At 40.0% G+C, this 19,645-nt stretch overlaps 1 protein-coding gene across 2 annotated transcripts in view; it reads right to left on the bottom strand.

Moving 5' to 3' along the window:
* Positions 1 to 19,645, bottom strand: part of DGUOK (deoxyguanosine kinase) — a 41,648-nt gene that overhangs the window by 21,030 nt on the left and 973 nt on the right. The window contains exon 2 of one of the 2 annotated variants that reach the window (XM_066267407.1): positions 7,943 to 8,055. The exons of the other annotated variant lie outside the window; for it this stretch is intronic. Within the exon in view, the coding sequence (XP_066123504.1) occupies positions 7,943 to 8,055 (113 nt within the window). The remainder of the gene's footprint in view (positions 1 to 7,942; positions 8,056 to 19,645) is intronic. 2 annotated transcript variants of the gene reach the window in all.

Here is a 19,645-nt window from a genome sequence, read left to right as displayed (position 1 = left end):
TTTCTTTCACATATCTGAAACTGGGATATATCTTAAAATGTTCACTAAATTAAAATCAGATATTTTAATTATTCCATAGAAGAATTATTACATTCATTGTGTCTTATGACTAACGGCATCTTAGAATTTATAAAGTATGTCACATCAAACTTCATACCTGCCCTGGCCAGGTATCTCAGTGGTTAGACCATTGTCCCAATATGCCAAAGTTGTGGGTTTGATCCCCAGTCAGGGGGCGTAAAACAAAAATCAACAAATGCATGCGTAAATAAGTGGGACAACAAATCTCCCTCCCTCTCTCCCTCTCCTTCTCTCTCCTCCTTTTCTCTAAAAAAAAAAATCAATTAAAAAAGTATATAGCTATGGCCCTGGCCAGTGGCTCTGTGGTAGAGTGTCAGCCCAGTGTGTGGATGTCCTGGATTCGATTCCTGACCAGGGCACATAGGAGAAGCACCCATCTGCTCCTCTACCCCTCCCCCTCTTGCTTCTCTCCCTCTTTCTCTCTTTTCCTCCCCTCCTGCAGCCATGGCTCTATGGAGCAAGTTGACCCTGGGCACTGAGGATGCCTCCATGGCCTCCACCTCAGGCACTAAAAAAATGGCTCCAGTTGCAATAGAGCAGGAGCCCCAGATGGGTAGAGCATCACCCTCTAGTGGGCTTGCCAGGTGGACCCCGGTAGGGGCACATGCAGGAGTCTGCCTCTGCCCCCCTCCTCTCACTAAATTAAACACACACACACACACACACACACACACACACACACACACACACAGCTCAGGCTCAAACTCTATACCTTACAGATAATACATATTCTTCTTACAAGTCTATGGCACATTTACAAAAATTAACCATACATAAAAACTGATTGTGGGGCTCTGGCCGTTTGGCTCAGTGGTAGAGCGTCGGCCTGGCGGGCAGAAGTCTCGGGTCCAATTCCCGGCCAGGGCACACAGGAGAAGCGCCCATCTGCTTCTCCACCCCTCCCCCTCTCCTTCCTCTCTGTCTCTCTCTTCCCCTCCCGCAGCTGAGGCTCCATTGGAGCAAAGATGGCCCCAGGGCTGGGGATGGCTCCTTGGCCTCTGCCCCAGGCGCTAGAGTGGCTCTGGTCGCAACAGAGCAAAGCCCCGGAGGAGCAGAGCATCGCCCCCTGGTGGGCAGAGCCTCGCCCCCTGGTGGGTGTGCTGGGTGGATCCCGGTCGGGCGCATGAGGGAGTCTGTCTGACTGTCTCTCCCCTTTTCCAGCTTCAGAAAAATACAAAACAAAACAAAACAACTGATTGTACATAAAAACTGATCAAACATAAGCCATAAAGAAAACCTCAGTAAGTTCCCTCAATTAGAAACTATTGTATATAAGCCATATTATCTAACCATAACAAATGAGAATAGCAAAATAATGCTCATACAAAATCTACTCAGAAAATGTAAAATACTTTTATAATAATTCTTGGGGAAAAAATAAATCAAAACTACAATTATAAACTCTAGAAATTTCAATTAAAATCTTACACGTCAAAATCTAGAAGACAGGGCCAAAGCTTACCCCATAAAAAGAATTTTCAGTTGCAATTGCAAAAAGTACACAAACTAATCATTCAAACTACAGCACTTTAAAAATGCAAAGAAATTCTGAGAAGGAAATGAATAAATTTAAAAGCAGAAATATTGCAAGCCCATGTAGAATTTTTTAAAAATCTATTAATTAGGTCTTTTAGAAAAGAACAAATACACATCAAGCTATGGAATCTATCCCTCAAAAAATATTCAAATAAGTAACATCTGATAAAAGTAATTCTAGGCCCTGGCCGGTTGGCTCAGGGGTAGAGCGTCGGCCCAGCGTGCGGAGGACCCGGGTTCGATTCCGGCCAGGGCACACAGGAGAAGCGCCCATTTGCTTCTCCACCCCTCCGCCGCGCTTTCCCTCTCTGTCTCTCTCTTCCCCTCCCGCAGCCAAGGCTCCATTGGAGCAAAGATGGCCCGGGCGCTGGGGATGGCTCTGTGGCCTCTGCCCCAGGTGCTAGAGTGGCTCTGGTCGCAACATGGCGACGCCCAGGATGGGCAGAGCATCGCCCCCTGGTGGGCGTGCTGGGTGGATCCCGGTCGGGCGCATGCGGGAGTCTGGCTGTCTCTCCCTGTTTCCAGCTTCAGAAAAATGAAAAAAAAAAAAAAAAAAAGTAATTCTAGCTACAGAAGAGTTTAAAGTATAAACTTACCTATTTATTTAAAGTATTAATTTTACCTATTAAATGTGAAAATCTCAATACAAGGCGTTTTCTAAGCAAACAAAATTGACTCAAGAAGGTTAAAAAAAACCCTGAATAATAATTGAGAAATAAAAAGTTGTCCAATAACTCCCCCAAAATAAAAATTGCACCATTATCAAATCTATGACTAAAAGATTTAAAAAGAAAAAACCCGGCCCTGGCCGGATGGCTCAGCGGTAGAGCGTCGGCCTGGCGTGCAGGAGTCCCGTGCAGGAGTCCCGGGTTCAATTCCTGGCCAGGGCACACAGGAGGGACGCCCATTTGCTTCTCCACCCCTCCCCCTCCTCTCCTTCCTCTCTCTCTCTTCCCCTTCCGCAGCGAGGCTCCATTGGAGCAAAGATGGCCTGGGCGCTGGGGATGGCTCTGTGGCCTCTGCCTCAGGCACTAGAATGGCTCTGGACACAACAGAGCAACGCCCCAGAGGGGCAAAGCATCGCCCCCTGGTGGGCATGCCGGGTGGATCCCGGTCGGGGCATGCGGGAGTCTGTCTGACTGCCTCCCCGTTTCCAGCTTTGGAAAAAAACAAAACAAAACCCAGTTATCATAATAGATGCTAAAAGGCTTTTGATAAAAATGCAATATCTGATTCTAATTAAAAAACAATTAGAAAACCCAGTTAATATCCTAGTAAGAGAAGGATCCTCCTCCATGTGGTCTATTGAAATGAGTAACAATCCTAGCACTTAACACTGATACAGTATAGGTAGACGCATTAAAGACAGAACAAGACAGAACAAGATAAGGGTGATTACCATCACTGCTATTATTTAACATTATTCTGGAACTTCTAATCAATGAAAGAAAACAAAAAAACAGAAATGAGATATGGATATTGGAAAAATACTTACAAATGATTAGTAATTAGAGAAGAGGTAAGCAAATAAAACAAAAACAAAACACAAGAATTAAGCTACACAAGACAAATACAACAATCAACTGCTTTTCTTTAAAAAAGCAGTAACCAATTCTGTTCCATTGGTCTGTGCGTCTGTTTTTTTGCCTATACCACGCTTTTTTGATTATCACTGCTCTGTAGTATAAGTTGAAGTCAAGTAGTGTGATATTTCTGGCTTCATTCTTTTTTCTGAGGATTGCTTTGGTTTTGGGCTCTTTTGTGGTTCCATACGAATCTGATGATTTTTATTCTATTTCTTTCAAAAAATGACATCAGGATTTTGATGGGGACTGCATTAAATATGTACATTGCTTTGGGTAATATGAACATTTTAATTATGTTGACTCTTCAAGTCCATTAACATAAAAAAACCATTTCACTGTGTCTTTTTAAATCTTTTAATAATGCTTTGTAATTTTCAAAATATAAGCCCTTAAGTTTATTCCTAGGTATTTTATTCTTTTTGTTGCAATTACAAAAGGAATTGTTTTTTCATTTCTTTTTCTGAAATTCATTGTTAGTATATAGGAATGCAACAGAAATAAAACTATATGTATACGGGCAAATAATTTTTGATGAAAGAGCCAAAAACATACAATGGAGAAAAGAAAGCCTCTTCAGTAAATGGTGCTGGGAAAATTGGAAAGCCACATGCAAAAGAATGAAACTAGACTACAGTTGGTCCCCATGTAAAAAATTAATTCAAAATGGATCAAAATCATAAATATAAGATCTGAAACAAAAAATTACATAGAAGAAAACACAGGTACTAAACTTATGAACCTTGGTCTTAGAAAAGATTTTACAAATTTGACCTTAAAGGCAAGGGAAGTAAAGGCAAAAATAAACAAATGAGATTAAATCAAACTAAAACACTTCTGCATAGCAAAAGAAACAGACAACAAAACAAAAAGGCAAGCAACGAAATTGGAGAAGATATTTGCAAGCAATAGCTCTGACAAGGGTTTAATATCCAAAGTACATAAAGACCTAATTCAACTCAAGACCAAGAAAACAAACAATCCAAATTGGCAGAGGAGCTGAACAGACACCTCTCCCAAGACATACAAATGGTCAACAGATACATGAAAAGATGCTTAACTTCACAAGCCATACAGAAAATGCAAATCAAAACTACAATGACATACCACCTCATACCCGTTAGAATGGCTATTATCAGTAAGAAAAGTAATAAGCTTTGGAGAGGTTGTGGAGAAAAAGGAACCCTCATTCTCTGCTGGTGGAAATGTAAACTGGTACAGCTAATATGGAAAACAGTATGAAGGTGTCTCAAAAATGAAGACTAGAGTTACCATATGATCCAGCAATCCCTCTTCTGGGTATCTACCTGAAATTGTGAAAACATTTATTCACAAAATATATGTACCCCTATGTTCATTGCAGTATTATTCACAGTGGCCAAGACATGGGAACAACCAAAGTGTCTTTTGAGAGATGACTGGATAAAGATGATAAGGTCTCTCTTTATATAATGGAATACTACTTAGCCATAAGAAAAGATGAAATACTCCCATTTGTGACAACATGGATGGATCTTGAAAGTATTGTGCTAAGCAAAGTCAGTCAGTCAGAAAAAGCTACGGACCATATGATTTCACTCATATGTGGAATATAGAACTGAAACTCATACTCAGACAACAGTATGGTGGTTACCAGAGGGAAGGGGTGGAAGGGAGGTAAAGGATAAAGAGGCCAAACATATGGTGATGGAAAATGATTTGACTTAGAGTGGTGGGCACGCAATACAATGTACAGATCACGTATCATGGAAATGCACACTTGAAACCTATATAATCTTATGAACTAATGTCACCCCAATACATTTAATTAATTTAAAATATAAATAAATAAAAATAGCAATAACCAGTTAAAAAAGATGATGGGAAACAGCTCCCAGTCACAATAACAATAAAATGTACAACTACTAGGCATAAACTAAACAAGAATATTACTGGAACAAGTAAATAACTATTTGGGGAAAATCAGAGTCCTGTAACTTCTGTTTTATGAAGATCTAATTGGCTTTATTAGCAATCATGAATCAAGCAGCATCCCATGTAGCAAGTAAAAGGGCATTCCCTAGACTCCTATAATTTTCAAAATAAACATAAAGAGTAAAACCATAAAAGCAAGAGAAAGAAATGTAGGTACATGTTTTATAATCCTGGTTTGTAAGAGGTCTTTTTAAACTTTAACATCAAAGACAGCAACTATGAAGAAAAAATTTGAGTGCATAAAAATTTATAAGTATTATTTTGCAGAATATATCATAAAGATTAAAAAATGACAACCAGGGCAAAGTATCAGCAGCATATGACAAAGAGGAAAGATAGATAACTTTTTATGAAGCCATTATAAAAATGTAAAGATCTCGATAGAAAAACAACAAAAAACCCGAGGTTTGAATAGGGAATTCACTATAGAATACTAGTAAATAAAGGGTCGATAAACAGAAAGATGTTCAGTTCGCTGGTAATCAAAGAAATGTAAAATATACAACCCATCATTTTCTTGCCACTTCCATTAGCAAGGATAAAAAAGAATAATATTCAGTATTGCTGAAAGTGTAAAAAATTTGGTACGACTTTTCTGAAGGAAAATTTGGAAATTATAACAACAGTGTCAACAAAATGCAGTTTTATACATCAAAATTCCAGTTCCAGATTACCCTAAGAAAATACAAAGGGGCAAAATATTTAGCTATTAAAAAGAATAGAGTTGTAGCTAAAAGGATATTCATCACTGTAACATTATAGAGAAATTAGGAAACTAAATATTTTTTAAAAGACTGGACAACTAAATGATAGTATATCACAATATACAGTATACTGCCACCACTAAAATGAAATTACTGTGAAAGGAAGATCTTGTATATAAAGTGACAAACAAGTAATAATCACAATTTTTGTTTTAAAAAAGTAAATGTATATATGTTTTATACATTATGTGTCTATAAACACACTGCAGAAAAAAACTAAAAGGATAAAATATTAATTTTACCTATGGATAATGGGATTATGGGAGTATTAGTTATTATTGCAGCATAACAAATTGTGCCAAAATTTAGTGACTTAAACAAAAACATTCATTATCTCAGTTTCTGTGGGCAAGGAATTTGAGACCCAACCTAGCTGCGTGGTTCTGCCTTGGGCTTTCTCATGAGGTTTCAGTCAGGATGTTTGCTGAGGCTCCAAGTCATCTGAAGACTTGATTGAGACTGAGGGATCCTCTTCCTAGAAGACTCACATGGCTGTTGTCAAGACTCAGATCCTTCCTGGGTGGGCCTCTTCACAGGAGGGCATGACACAGTAGCTGGCATCCCCAGAGCCAAAAGGAACCCAGACAGAACAAGACTAAAGATATAATGTCTCTTACGGCCGACAGTAGAAAGTCACACTGCAGTCTAGTCATTATAAGCAAGTTACCAAATCTAGCCCACACTAAAGGAGAGAATTAAGGTTCATCTCTTGAAGGAAAGAGTATCAAACAATATGTGAACATATTTTTAAATTCCCACAATAGTTGACCCTTGGCATACTCTCAAAAACATACATTATTTATTTATTTTCTAAATGGGAAAGTTAACTTCACAAATACCTATACACAATGTATATATCTAAAAAGACAATTTAAAAAACAAATACTCTTAATGAGCATGGCAGGCACAAAAATGGTAGCACAATTCAGTGTTGGAGTAATGGAAAATGACACCCAGAACAAGTTCTATAGTATTATGGACCACTTAAATTACATCTAGAATGTCCTATTCAGCTCTTAGAACCTCTCTTAGTAATTTCTAAGTGGAAAACTACCAAACTGGAGCTCATCTCCTGGACAAAGTTACTTCAGAATGAGGAATAGTCTGAAGGAAAATGATGTTTGGCTTGAAAGAGAAAAGACTTGAGGGGGAAAAAGAGCAGGCCAATCATCACTTTCAATTATATGAAAGGTTGCCATGTGGAAAAGTTAAAAGGCTTAAGAGGCAAAACTTGAACCAGTGACTCAAAGTCACAGGTATGTAAAGTGGTTCATAGAAGACCTTTGTAACAATTAGTTGTTAAAAACCATAAGGAGCCACTCAGTGAATGCTCCATTGGCTGCAGGAGGAGTCTGTGGCAACTGAGGCATGCTGCCGCCACTCCCTCAGCTACCTCTAAAGTTCATGTCCAAACTAGTATTTGCTTACTCACACTGATATGGCTGGTGTTGAAACCAATACTATACAGTATTTCCCAGAGCAGTACACCTGACACTGGGGCCTAAGCCCAAGGCAGAAATGGAACATAAAGTGCTTGGCATGGTACAGTGCCTGGTACACAGTACATGCTTTATAAATGTTAGTTTTTATCTGCATTGACTCAAAATGTGACAAGGTGCTCTCTAAAGTCCATTCTAATTTTTAACACTTCATAAATTAGCTAAAATCACTATAATTAACTATTAATCCTGATGGTCAGCTTCAGTAATATACTTAAGGGAAGGAATGACAAAATTAATCTTCAAAACCAGAATGACTGGACATGCTTTGGGAAACCACAGAGCAGAAGCAGTCACTTATGTAGACATGTAAAAACCAAAATCAAAACTAAACATATTCAAACAAGTCATATCCTCTCTGGTATACGTGGTCTGCTTTCTGGAATAAAGGTATTTTTAAAAAGGAGACTCAAATTGGGCTACTTTACCTACTCAGAGCAAATTAGATTATTACAATTATTTTACTCACCCATGTCTGCCAACTACCCGCCACAACAAAACTTACTTTTTGTGTGCCAGCAGCCGGGACATTCTGCCATGTTGCTATAGGTTCTGTAGCTATGTGCCACTCTGGGTAAGTTTTCGTTAGTAACTTCACAAAGGTAGTCTTTCCCACAGCTGCAATGCAAACAGCATGTATTGGGACACTTTCCCAAATCAGGGCTGAAGGAAAAGGTGGTTATTAAATTCTGCCTAACTCAAGGGAACAATTGCCAGTTTTTCCAAATTCAAAACTCAGCCACAGCCAGAGGGTCAGGCCATGCTAACCATAATGAACATAGGCAACCGGAAGGAAAAATACCTCTAACATTTGATTTGAAATTCTAATGTCCCAACTTCCCAGAGGCAAAGAATATTTAAAAACAGTTAAAAAATGTAACAGACTGTTCCCTGACCTGTGTTGGTGCAGTGGATAAAGCATCAACCTGGAATCCTGAGGTCGCTGGGTTCAAGGCACATAGGAGAAGCAACTACTGTGAGTTGATGCTTCCTATTCCTCCCCCTCCCCTTCTCTCTTCTCTTTCTCTCAAATCAATAAATAAAACCTTTGAAAAAATGTATTAGACTGTCAAAAGTAGATGAAATTAGCCATAGAAGTTGTAAAGCTTGAATCATAATCCTATTTATTCTGTGACATGTGAAAATTGCAAGTTTTCCAAAATAGATTATGACCCTCATTCATTCAACAAATCTGACCAATGTTCAGGACTAACACTGGGGGTACAGTGATAAACAGACACAGGGTGTTCTTTACCCTCACAGAGCTTGTATGGAGATAATTACTAAACACATACAAGGAACTAATAACAAATTGTGTTAAGTGCTGTAAAAGAAAAATGCAGGATGGCTCTAACATAGCTCAGGAGATCAGGGAAGCTTATTCTGAAAAAATATGTGAGGTAAAACCGAAAAATAGGGAGTTAGCCAGGCTAAGGTAGAGGAATGATCATCTGGGCAGAGAACAGCATGAACAAAGGTTGGAAAAGAGAAAGAACTAGGCACACAGTAAGACAGATAGTCTATGTGTAGCCTTGAAGAAGCCTTGACCAGCTACAGTATGGTCAAGGGAGGAAGAGGTGTGAGTCAAGATGTGTTGGAGAGGCAGGTAGGCAGGCTGGGGCGAGGTCTTGCAAGGCCTTGCAGACATAGTATAACGTCCGAATCTATTCTAAGGAAAATGGGAAGTCATTGATGATGGATTTTAAGCAGGGAAATGACAAATTTTCATCTCATTTTCAAAAGGTGACTCTGCAAGCTGTGTATAAGAATGGACTGAGGTGGAAGTAGGTAGACAAGTTAGAAGGTAATAGTAGCTTGAACCAAAGTGATGGGAGAGGCATAGAAAATAGCAGACGCTTTGAGAAATGCTTTGAAGATTAAATTAACCTAGTACCACAACAGTCAAGTTATCTTTTCCCACCCTGCCTGGATGGCTTTATGGTTAGGGTATTGTACCGAAGCACAGAGGTTGTGGGTTCGATCCCCAATCAGGGCACTGTTCAATGTTCCTGTCTCTCCATTTCTCCCTCACTAAAATCAATTAAAACAAAAAGTTATCTTTTCCCATTCACACTAATGCAAGGCCCATATCTTCCTGAGCTCCAGGCTTTACTATCCAAGAGCACCCCAGATAGTTCTACTTGGACATCCTACAAACACCTCAAAGTCAGTATGTTCCATAAATGAACTCATCTTCTCCACCAAACTGACTTACTTCTGTATCCCACACTGCAAGGCACCATCCACTGTCAGAACTTCCTCCTCTGCCAAACCTCAGTGTTTTTGTACCTGCCTTTTAAATTTCCCCCATCTGTCCTTTTCTTTGTATTCCAAATTCTTGCTCAACACCAGGCTCTAACCATCTCTTGCCTCTCCAACTCTGGCCTTGCCTTCTTCAATCCATCGTTCATACTGTAGCCATGGTGAACACAAAATAACATTATTTCAAGCTCTCTGACAGCTCTGTATTGCCTTCATGACAAAAACCAACCCTTTAGCATGGCCTATGAGACACATCACGATCTAGTCCCTGCATACACCTCTCTGGCCTCAGCTTCCCTTCAGGCATCCTGAGCTCCTTCTGGATCAATCGCCTTGCAACTCCAATCATGCCATGTTCTTTGCTGCAAATGAGACTGTATATATGCTTTCCCATTTCCTGGTAGACTTCTTCTCCTCAGCTGGCCAACTCCAACTCAATCTTTAAGAATCTGCTTTGATATGTCTCCTGCATGAAGCCTTTCCAGACCCCAACACCTCTAAACTCAATCAGCTAATCCTCCTTTGTACATGGCCTGGCATTCTGGGTAAGACTCCATTTCCACCATTGTAACTGCATTTTTCCAGGTAGAAAATGAGGCTCCTCCAGGGCAGGAACCAAAGCCCAGCCTAATGACCTGACTGAATGAATAAAACACTTAATACATTATTAATTTCACTTCCTCTGAAACCCACATTTGTTAAAAATAAAAAATAAACCTTAAGAGTCCTTTTAGAACTCAATCTCCTCTACTGATCTTTTTCAAGTGAGTTCTACTGTCAGGAAAAATCCAAATGGAACTGAGAGAAGGTAGGAAGGCATGCTTCCAGTAAATTTTATCAGCCACTCATGGTTACTGATCAAGAGTGAAGAGATGTCTCAGCAGAAGAGCCCACACATTCAATATGTGACATTTATTACACACCATTCCAACTTCTCTCTGAACACACAGGGTAATAACAAACAACATGAATCTATGCATTTTGTACAGTCATGCTCATCTTTCATTCCCACCTCCACCCAACTTATGAGTGCCTCTGCACATCTGCTCAGCCTCTGCTCTTCCCACACTACACTGAATAAACACTTTCCCCGGCTCTTCTAGGCCTGTGTCTAAATCCTCTCCCCGACCAAGTCTATGGTCCCACCTATTCCGTAAGTTCAGGACTTCTCTAACTAGCACCAAATTCCTACCATACTGGACAACTGAATCAAACAATATTTATTAACTTCTGATATATTTAGCATTTAATAGTTTGTTTGTTTCATGTGTCTTGATTTTGATTTCCTAACAGGATCTGACTCTCTGGGGTTGGGCCCCAGGAATGCACAATTTTAAAGTATGGCCCAAGTGATCCTGATATATATTTATTTTTGAGAATGCTATCCAGAACAATCCGATCAAAATCAAGAGGTAGTTTATTAAAAATATAGATTCCGAAACAACAGAGTAGTCTGTGGAATAAAACCCTCTGTGCTTGTCATGGAGTAGAAAGATAACAGAGTAGCAAGACTTAAACACTGGTTGAGTTTGTTTATTATCAGATACTTGCCTGCTCTGTGTGGGATTATACATATGACCCCATGGTTGCTGGCTTGAGCCCAAGGTCGCTGGCTTGAACAAGGGGTCACTCACTCTGCTGTAGCCCCCCCCCCCAATCAGGCACATATGAGAAAGCACATATGAGAAAGCAATCAATGAACAACTAAGGAAAGGAAGGAGTAGCAATGAAGAATTGATGCTTCTCATCATTCTCCCTGTCTGTCTGTCCCTATCTGTCCCTCTCTCTGACTCTGTCTCTGTCTCACACACAAAAAGAAACTACTGCATATGGAAAGAAAAGGGTCCTGTGGGTTAGGGACTGCCAACGGTACCTCTGAGATCAGATACTATTAATTCATTCAAGAGCAGTCAGGACTCTGAGAAACCAACTCATGCCATTTAAATACACAAAACCCAGAACGGCCACAATTAGATGTAATGGGAAATACACAGTTCCAATTACTGGAACAATCACACCAGGGTAATTCCACCACCTTGCACCCCACCCCCTATTCCAAAGCTTCTGGAAAGCCAGTTTAGTCATCAGAAGCTGGCTTCAGCAAAGAATGACAGTAAGTGATGGTGGAAGGTCCTAAGAGTTGGGCCACCCATGTTGCTGTAAGAATCAGAGAACCTGGGTCATTTACCACAGGGCAGTATTTCTTAAATTGCACTATAATGGAACTCAGCTGTACCAGGCACACCCAAATAATGGAATCATTTAAAATAATGGAATCATTTTTTTTTTAAATAATTAAAAGTTATATGTTCATATTAAAACCAGACACAGCATAACATTTTTTTAGTGCTATGATACCTGACTGTAATAGTTTTTTCTTCCTGCTTGGGTTTTAATTTTTTTTTTTTGTATATATTTTTCTGAAGTTGGAAACGGGGAGGCAGTCAGACAGACAGACTCCCGCATGCGCCCGACCAGGATCCACCCGGCATGCCCAACAGGGGGCAACGCTCTGCCCATCTGGGGCACTGCTGTTGCAACCAGTGCCATTCTAGCACCTGAGGCAGAGGCCACAGAGCCTTCCTCAGCTCCCGGGCCAACTTTGCTCCAATGGATCCTTGGTTGCGGGAGGGGAAGAGAAAGAGAGGAAGGAGAGGGGGAGGGGTGGAGAAGCAGATGGAAGCTTCTTCTGTGTGCCCTGGCCAGGAATCGAACCTGGGACTCCTGCATGCTAGGCCGATGCTCTACCACTGAGCCAACCGGCCAGGGCCGATTTTTTTTTTTTTAAGATAAATGTTTTACAGTGTTTCCAGGGATTCCTGGTAGTGTTTCTGGTGGTGTTGGCTGGTCCTTCACTGCTACACTGGCCTCTTCCTAGTGATCAGAATACTTATGTTCACCGAAAGAAAGCCATTCTTCTTCATGCAACACTGGGCAAACTGACAAATTCCTCCCTCCATTTGGTCTCTACAGAACATCAGTCTCTTATATCATCATCACAATTTAGTTACATCCCAGCTCAACTGTTATTTTTCAACACATTTTTTTATTTATTTATTTTTTACAGAGATAGAGAGTGAGTCAGAGAGAGGGATAGACAGGGACAGACAGGAACGGAGAGAGATGAGAAGCATCAATCATTAGTTTTTCATTGCGCATTGCAACACTTTAGTTGTTCATTGATTGCTTTCTCATATGTGCCTTGACCGTGGGGCTACAGCAAACCCAGTAACCCCTTCCTTGCTCAAGCCAGCGACCTTGGGTCCAAGCTGGTGAGCCTTGCTCAAACCAGATGAGCCTGCGCTCAAGCTGGCGACCTCGGGGTCTCGAACCTGGGTCCTTCCGCATCCCAGTCCGATGCTCTATCCACTGCGCCACCACCTGGTCAGGCTCAGCACATTTTTTTTAAGGGGGGAGGAGCAGGAAGCATCAACTCCCATATGTGCCTAGACCACAACATACTTTTTAATATCATGAAATTGGGAGGTATCAGATCTCAGCATCAAATCTTCCCTTAGAGCCTTGGCTATTTTTTTTAAAATTAATTTTAATGGGGTGACATTGATAAATCAGGGTACATATGTTCAGAGAAAACATCTCTAGGTTATTTTGACATTTGATTATGCTGCATTCCCATCACCCAAAGTCCAGTTGTCTTCCGTCACCAGAGCCTTGGCTATTCTTATACTTTATCATATGTGCCATGACTTGAAAAGGGTGGGAGCTACTTTCTTAGAGTATATTATTTTAACATGTTGATTTTTATTATCACGAAGATAGTCATTCCACAAGCTGGACCAAAGAATTCTATTGTTAATGGTTATCTTATTCCAAAGTCATGGTTTTTTTCTTCCCACAAATTTTTCTATAAACCATAATGCCTGTTATAACTTCATTATGCTAAAATCCAGTAGTAAGATAGTATTTGATGCAATAACCAAGATAATATATTATTTTAAGTTAATCCAGCCTAACCTGTGGTAGCACAGTGGATAAAGTGTCGACCTGGAACACCGAGGTCGCTGGTTCAAAACCGTGGGCTTGCCTGGTTAAGGCACATATGAGAGTTGATGCTTCCTGCTCCTCCCCCTTCTCTCTCTTCTCTAAAATAAATAAATAAAATCTTTAAAGTTAATTCATGGGATCATCTTAAATATATCATCACCTCCAGCATTTTTTTCTCCAAAATAAAATGAAAAAATATGGGGAAAAAATCCATTTCTGAAACCTTCACCAAAAAGCAAATGGCATGCCTGACCTGCAGTGTAGCAGTGGGTAAAAGCATTTACCTGGAACACTGAGGTCACCAGTTCGAAACCCTGGGCTTCCCTGGTCAAGGTACATATGGGAGTTGATGCTTTCTGCTCCTCCCTCCCTTCTCTCTCTGTCTCTCTCTCTCCTCTCTCTAAAATAAATAAATAAAATCTTTAAAAAAAAGCAAATGGCAGTAAACATAAAACTGTCTAGACATTGGCCAAGTGGCTCAGTGGATAAAGCATCAACCCAGTGTGCCAGAGATCACAGGTTTACTCTCAGGCAGGGCATGTATAAGAAGCAATCAGTGAGTATAAAACTAAGTGGAACAAACAAATTAAAGAATAAACTGATGCTTCTCTCTCTCTCCCTCATCCCCTTCACTTCCTCTGTCTCTCTCAAATCAATGGAAAAACTAAAAAAACAAAACAACTATCTTTAAACAAAAATTCTTCAAAGAAAATGAAGGTCTTTACTTCAGGAACTTCATTTGATGCTGTATTCATTCACTTGGTCATTCAATCCATAGATGTAGCTACTAACTGGTAGGTACTATAACAAAAAGGTTGAGATCCTGCCCTCAAGGAATTTATATTCCAACCCTGAAGCTAAGTACCAAGGATCACATAGGCTCTGAGCCTACAGGTACTCTGGGAAAACTTTCAAAATTACTCAGCCGACTTAAATGAAAACTGACATACTTTGGCCCTGATTCCTTTTTATTTTATTTTCTTGGTAAACCATATTAAAAAAAAAAAAAAAGTTCCTCACAGCTTCTAAGTACAACCCAAACTCACCGATTCTGCCTGAGACCCTAGCTGATCTGGAATGCTGTTCCCCCACCTTGCCCACCAGCTGGTTTACCCTTTCACTGTTGCCTTCTCCTTGAACTGTCTCCAGCTCCTTCACCTCTAGAAAGAGTTAAGTACTGTCTGCTCTGGTTTACCAAGGTATTACATTATAATTATTTGTTGACTCATCACTCTCTCCAATTATACGAGGAGCTCATGTTTTGAAGGAACGGACTGACCTTTTTCCTTTTACACCCTGAGTATCTACCCAGGTTCAAAGAATGGAGATGGATGGATGGAATGAGGTGAATCACAAAAACAGGCTCCAGTTTACAATGCATGGAATAAATAGGTCTTTCTATTCCCCTACAGTTCTTTGACCAATTGTTTACATTCAATAAAATTTAAAGATGCATATAAATGATTTTAAATCACTAATCTTGAATGCTAGAGGAAACACGTTATTAGGGAAGCTCTCCATTGCTTTTATGTACAAGTCTCTAGGCCATAAAAGTATAAAACAGGTTTCCTCTTTTCTGGTGGGGGTCTTTAAAATCAAAGTAAGAATAGTCTAAAGATGACTCACTGACAATATTTCAAATAGCACTCCTTTCTTCAATTTAGGTTTGTTATCATAAAATAACTGGATTTTGAAGGCAATATACACCTTAGTGATACATATACTTAAAAAGATAGGCTAGATATTTTATTCTCCAGATCCTAAGGGATTCTAGGTACCAAGCTTTTCACTTTCGTTCACACAAGGCGTATGGCTTCACAACTCCTGATAGATGGTATTAATTGTTACTTTCCTGATCCATTCCACTTACACATGCTGCCGTCTACACCTGCAGGATCAGAATAACAAGACTGAGAGCAGTAAGACGACAAGAAATGCCACTCTGAAGATATCTAACTGCAGTTAGGTCACGGATTCATCTTGCCCTGTTCACATTTACTGAATCGGTATTCTAATTCTGATTTGTTTAAAGATACCAACTGTGATTAGAGAAATAACTCTTGATTTGACTGTATTAGCAGTTTAAAATATTTCCTTTGTGGGTACCAATGACTGACGTCCATATGGATATCACAGCACAGAATTCAAGCATCTGGTAAACACTGAATAAGTACAATGGGTCAGGCAGTGGGTTAGGTGCTGATGACACAAAGATGAACAAGACACTAGGTGGCCTACCCAGGGAAGATGTTGAATGTGCAAACAATACCTACAGAACTCAAGTGCTACAACAATTGTGGGTACAAAATGTTATGAGAGCACACAGAGGAGGCAGTGACTAATTTGGTCTGGAGAGAGTCATCAGTGTGTGTGGGGAGATGGAGAGTAATGGAAAAAAAAACTAGAGAGAGCCAGATTAAAGAATCCAGTCGACTTCTCATTAGTCACACTTTCCTTAGGCAACTGCATTCACTTCCAAGACTTCAACAACTACCCCAAGTCAACAACTTCCACATATGAAATCTCAGCTCCTATCTCTCTCTTTACTCCAGGCACATATTCTAATCCACTTCAGAAACCAATCTCTATATGTATCAGAGGCATCTTATATACCCAGACTTCCTCTTCCTTTATTTTCATCCCGTTTTTCAGAGCCACTATCCAAACTATAAACCTGTCATCTTCTATGCTTCCTCATCCTTCACCTCCAAGTGGCCACCAAATCCTATCAATCCTACTTTCAAAATATCTCTCAAACCATCACTTATGTCCCTCCATTTCTTCTGTGCAGGCCTGCATCTTTCCTTCCTCCATCTACTGCAACAGCCACAAAATTAGTCTACCTACTCCAAACTCTGTTTCTATTTACACAATCAACAAACTGGATGCAAAGCATTATGGGTACTATAGCAAAGACACACAAAGGAAGTGCCTGCTTTAGGGACCTTTCTTCCTATTTGCTCATTCTAGCCAATTTTCTTTTTAAAATTAATCTGGTCATGGTACATACTGGTTTCAAGTCTTCCACAGCCTCCTACTGTTTACAGCAGAAACTACCAGCATGGTCCATGAGGCTGTTCAACACCTGGCAAATCCTACCCTTCCAACCTCTTGTTCTGTCATCCTTTCACAGGCCCTTTAAACTCAAGGCACATCCAGCTACTTCACTGTTGTTAAAACTGCATGTTTCTTCAGGCTTTGCTTTGGCAAATGTTACTTCCTAATGCCTGGAACACTCTTTGCTCTTCTCCCTCTTGGGAAATTCCTACCCCAGATTCCATGTTTCCATGCCCAAACACGGCATTCATCATATGGTATATAAACCATGTTTAGAAATCTGCCTCTTTCACTTGGCTGTGAGCACCTTAAAGGACAGGAGCTGTATCACACATAAGTCCAACTTCATAGTAAACACTTGGTGACCCTGTTTGCATGAGAAAGCAAGGAAGAATCATAGAGATCTCAAAAGGTTAAGAAGCAAAGGGCAGGAAAATTGGGAGAGGCAGCTCACACCTCACCTGATGGCCTGTCCAAAGTATTTACTTTGTGAAGTAATTTGTACCTCTCTGGGCTCTAGGGATAGAGCTTCCATTGGGGGAATGTTTCTCAAAGTACAAGACAAAACATCTTTGAATAACACCACCAGGCAGGTAGCCGGACCCTCCCTTCCCATTCCTCTCAGTGTTCTGGTTTGACTGAAGAAACACACACAAGCCATGGTGATTGGTCTCACTTTAAAGTCATGACCACTAAGTCCAATGGGTCCTTAATGCTACCCAGCAATCCTATATTTCTCCCTTTCACTCACAAAATACTTCATGCCTTTCCGCTTGCCTCACACTCACTCTTAGATGATCTATTTCATTGAGGAAACACACACAACCAAAAAGATCTTTCCTAAGTTCCCACCATATCTACTAAAGTCAGTACTTATTTGCCATGCTCCCCATTATTAGAAACTGTGCTCCCAGCTAAGACCAACCTTGCTCCACGTGGTCTATAGATTTTATTCCTTTTTGCTTACTAACATCACTCCAGCAACTATCCTCTCCTATTTCACCATTTTTCTCCCTCTCTTCCATATAATTTAATTTCTCTTACAAAAGAAAAAAATAAAAACAACCATCTCTAGCCCTCTTCTCATGTGAGTTACCACCCATGTCTGCTCTAAGAAAACAGTTGCTTCACCCAGTGGTCGGCAAACTCATAAGTCAACAGAGCCAAATATCAACAGTACAACAATTGAAATTTATTTTGAGAGCCAAATATTTTAAACTTAAACTATATATGTAGGTACACTGTTATTAACTTAATTAGGGTACTCCTAAGCTGGCTACACTCAAGAGGCCAAAGAGCCGCATGTGGCTCGAGAACCGCAGTTTGCCCACCACTGACTTAACCTACTGTCTCCAATTCCTTATCTCCCATTCTCCTTGAACTTATGCCAGTCAGACTCCCAACTTTATTGCTCATAAAAATTGTTCAAGTTCACCAAAGAGTTCCATTAAAGAGCATTATAGAGTTGATTATTCCCTCCCAAACCGGTTCTTCACTTGGTGTCCAGGGTATCACTTTCTTTTGTTTTTTTTCAGTGGTTTTTTTTCAATGACCACTTGAAAAACTTCTCAAGAAGTTTCAAGAAACTTGAAATCCTTCTCAAGTTTCTTTTGCTGATTCCTTCCTATCTCCCCAATTTCTTTAACATTTGTGTGCCACAAGGCTTAGTCCTCTCCATCAATAGATATTGATTCCTGGCTTTAAAAACCATCTACACATATTAACTCTAGTCCAGGGAGCCTCTGAACTCCAGGCTCAAATATCCAACAACCTATTCAACATCTCTACTTAGGTATCTAATAACCATATAAAAACTGAACATGCCTGAAACCAAAATCTTGAAACTACTCCCTGCCACAAGTCTGTTTTTTTGTTTGTTTTTTTACCATCCTCCTCCATTGAAGAAAATCAGGATTCCATCTTTCAAGTTACTCAAGCCAAAATGATTGGAGTGGTCACTGACCCCAACTTTATCTCAATCCACGATCTTTTAACAAATCTAGTTAGTCCTACCTTAAAATGTAACTAGAATTTAATCACTTCTCACCACCTGCTTTATTACCACCTGGTAATACTCACTAAAACTCATCACTGCATCACCTCCTGACACTTTCTACCTTCAACATATCAGTGATTGTGTTTTTTTTTTTAATGTAGTTATCTATTTTTTTATTAATTTTAATTTATTGTGTTAACATGAATTCAAGTATTCTGCTCAATATAATTTCCTCACCCCCACCCCCTCGTCCATCATTGCCCACCCCTGCCCCCTTCTTTTTGGGATCTGCTGTCCTGTTATCTGTATCTATGTCTTTTTTTTTTAACTTGTCAAATCATATCACTTTACTGCTCAAACCTTCAAATGGCTTCCCATCTCAATCAGAGTAAAAACATATCATGGACAACAAGCCTATATACAATCTGGCCAGCTCTTACCGTCTGACCTTCTCTCTCCCCACTGCCCCTTGCTCACTCTACTCCAGCTACAATGCCTTCCCTCCTGTTCCCTGAACACACTTTCTACTTCAGAGCCTTTGTACTTGGTCTTTCTCTACCTGAAAGCATCTTCTCCCAGTTATCCACATGGTTCACTTCCTCACCTTCTTTAGGCTTTTGCTCAAATGTCCACTTCACAATATTGACTGTCTTCATTACCCTACTTTTCCCCACAATCCCTCATCCCTGAATTCTCTTCATCACACTCATTACTACCCAACATCTGGTTTACTTTGCTTAATTTGTTGTTCACTGTCAATTTCTTCCTACTTGAGTTCCATGAGAGCAAAAATATTTGTTCTGTTCATTGCTGTATTCTCAGGGCCAAGAACAGTGCTGGCATGTGGATGGTGGCTCAAAAGGTTATTTGTTGAAAGAATAAAATGAG

The sequence above is a fragment of the Saccopteryx bilineata genome, chromosome 3 (assembly GCF_036850765.1).
Source record: "Saccopteryx bilineata isolate mSacBil1 chromosome 3, mSacBil1_pri_phased_curated, whole genome shotgun sequence".
Classification (NCBI taxonomy): Eukaryota; Metazoa; Chordata; class Mammalia; order Chiroptera; family Emballonuridae; genus Saccopteryx; species Saccopteryx bilineata.
This window is presented reverse-complemented; position numbering and strand designations above follow the sequence as displayed.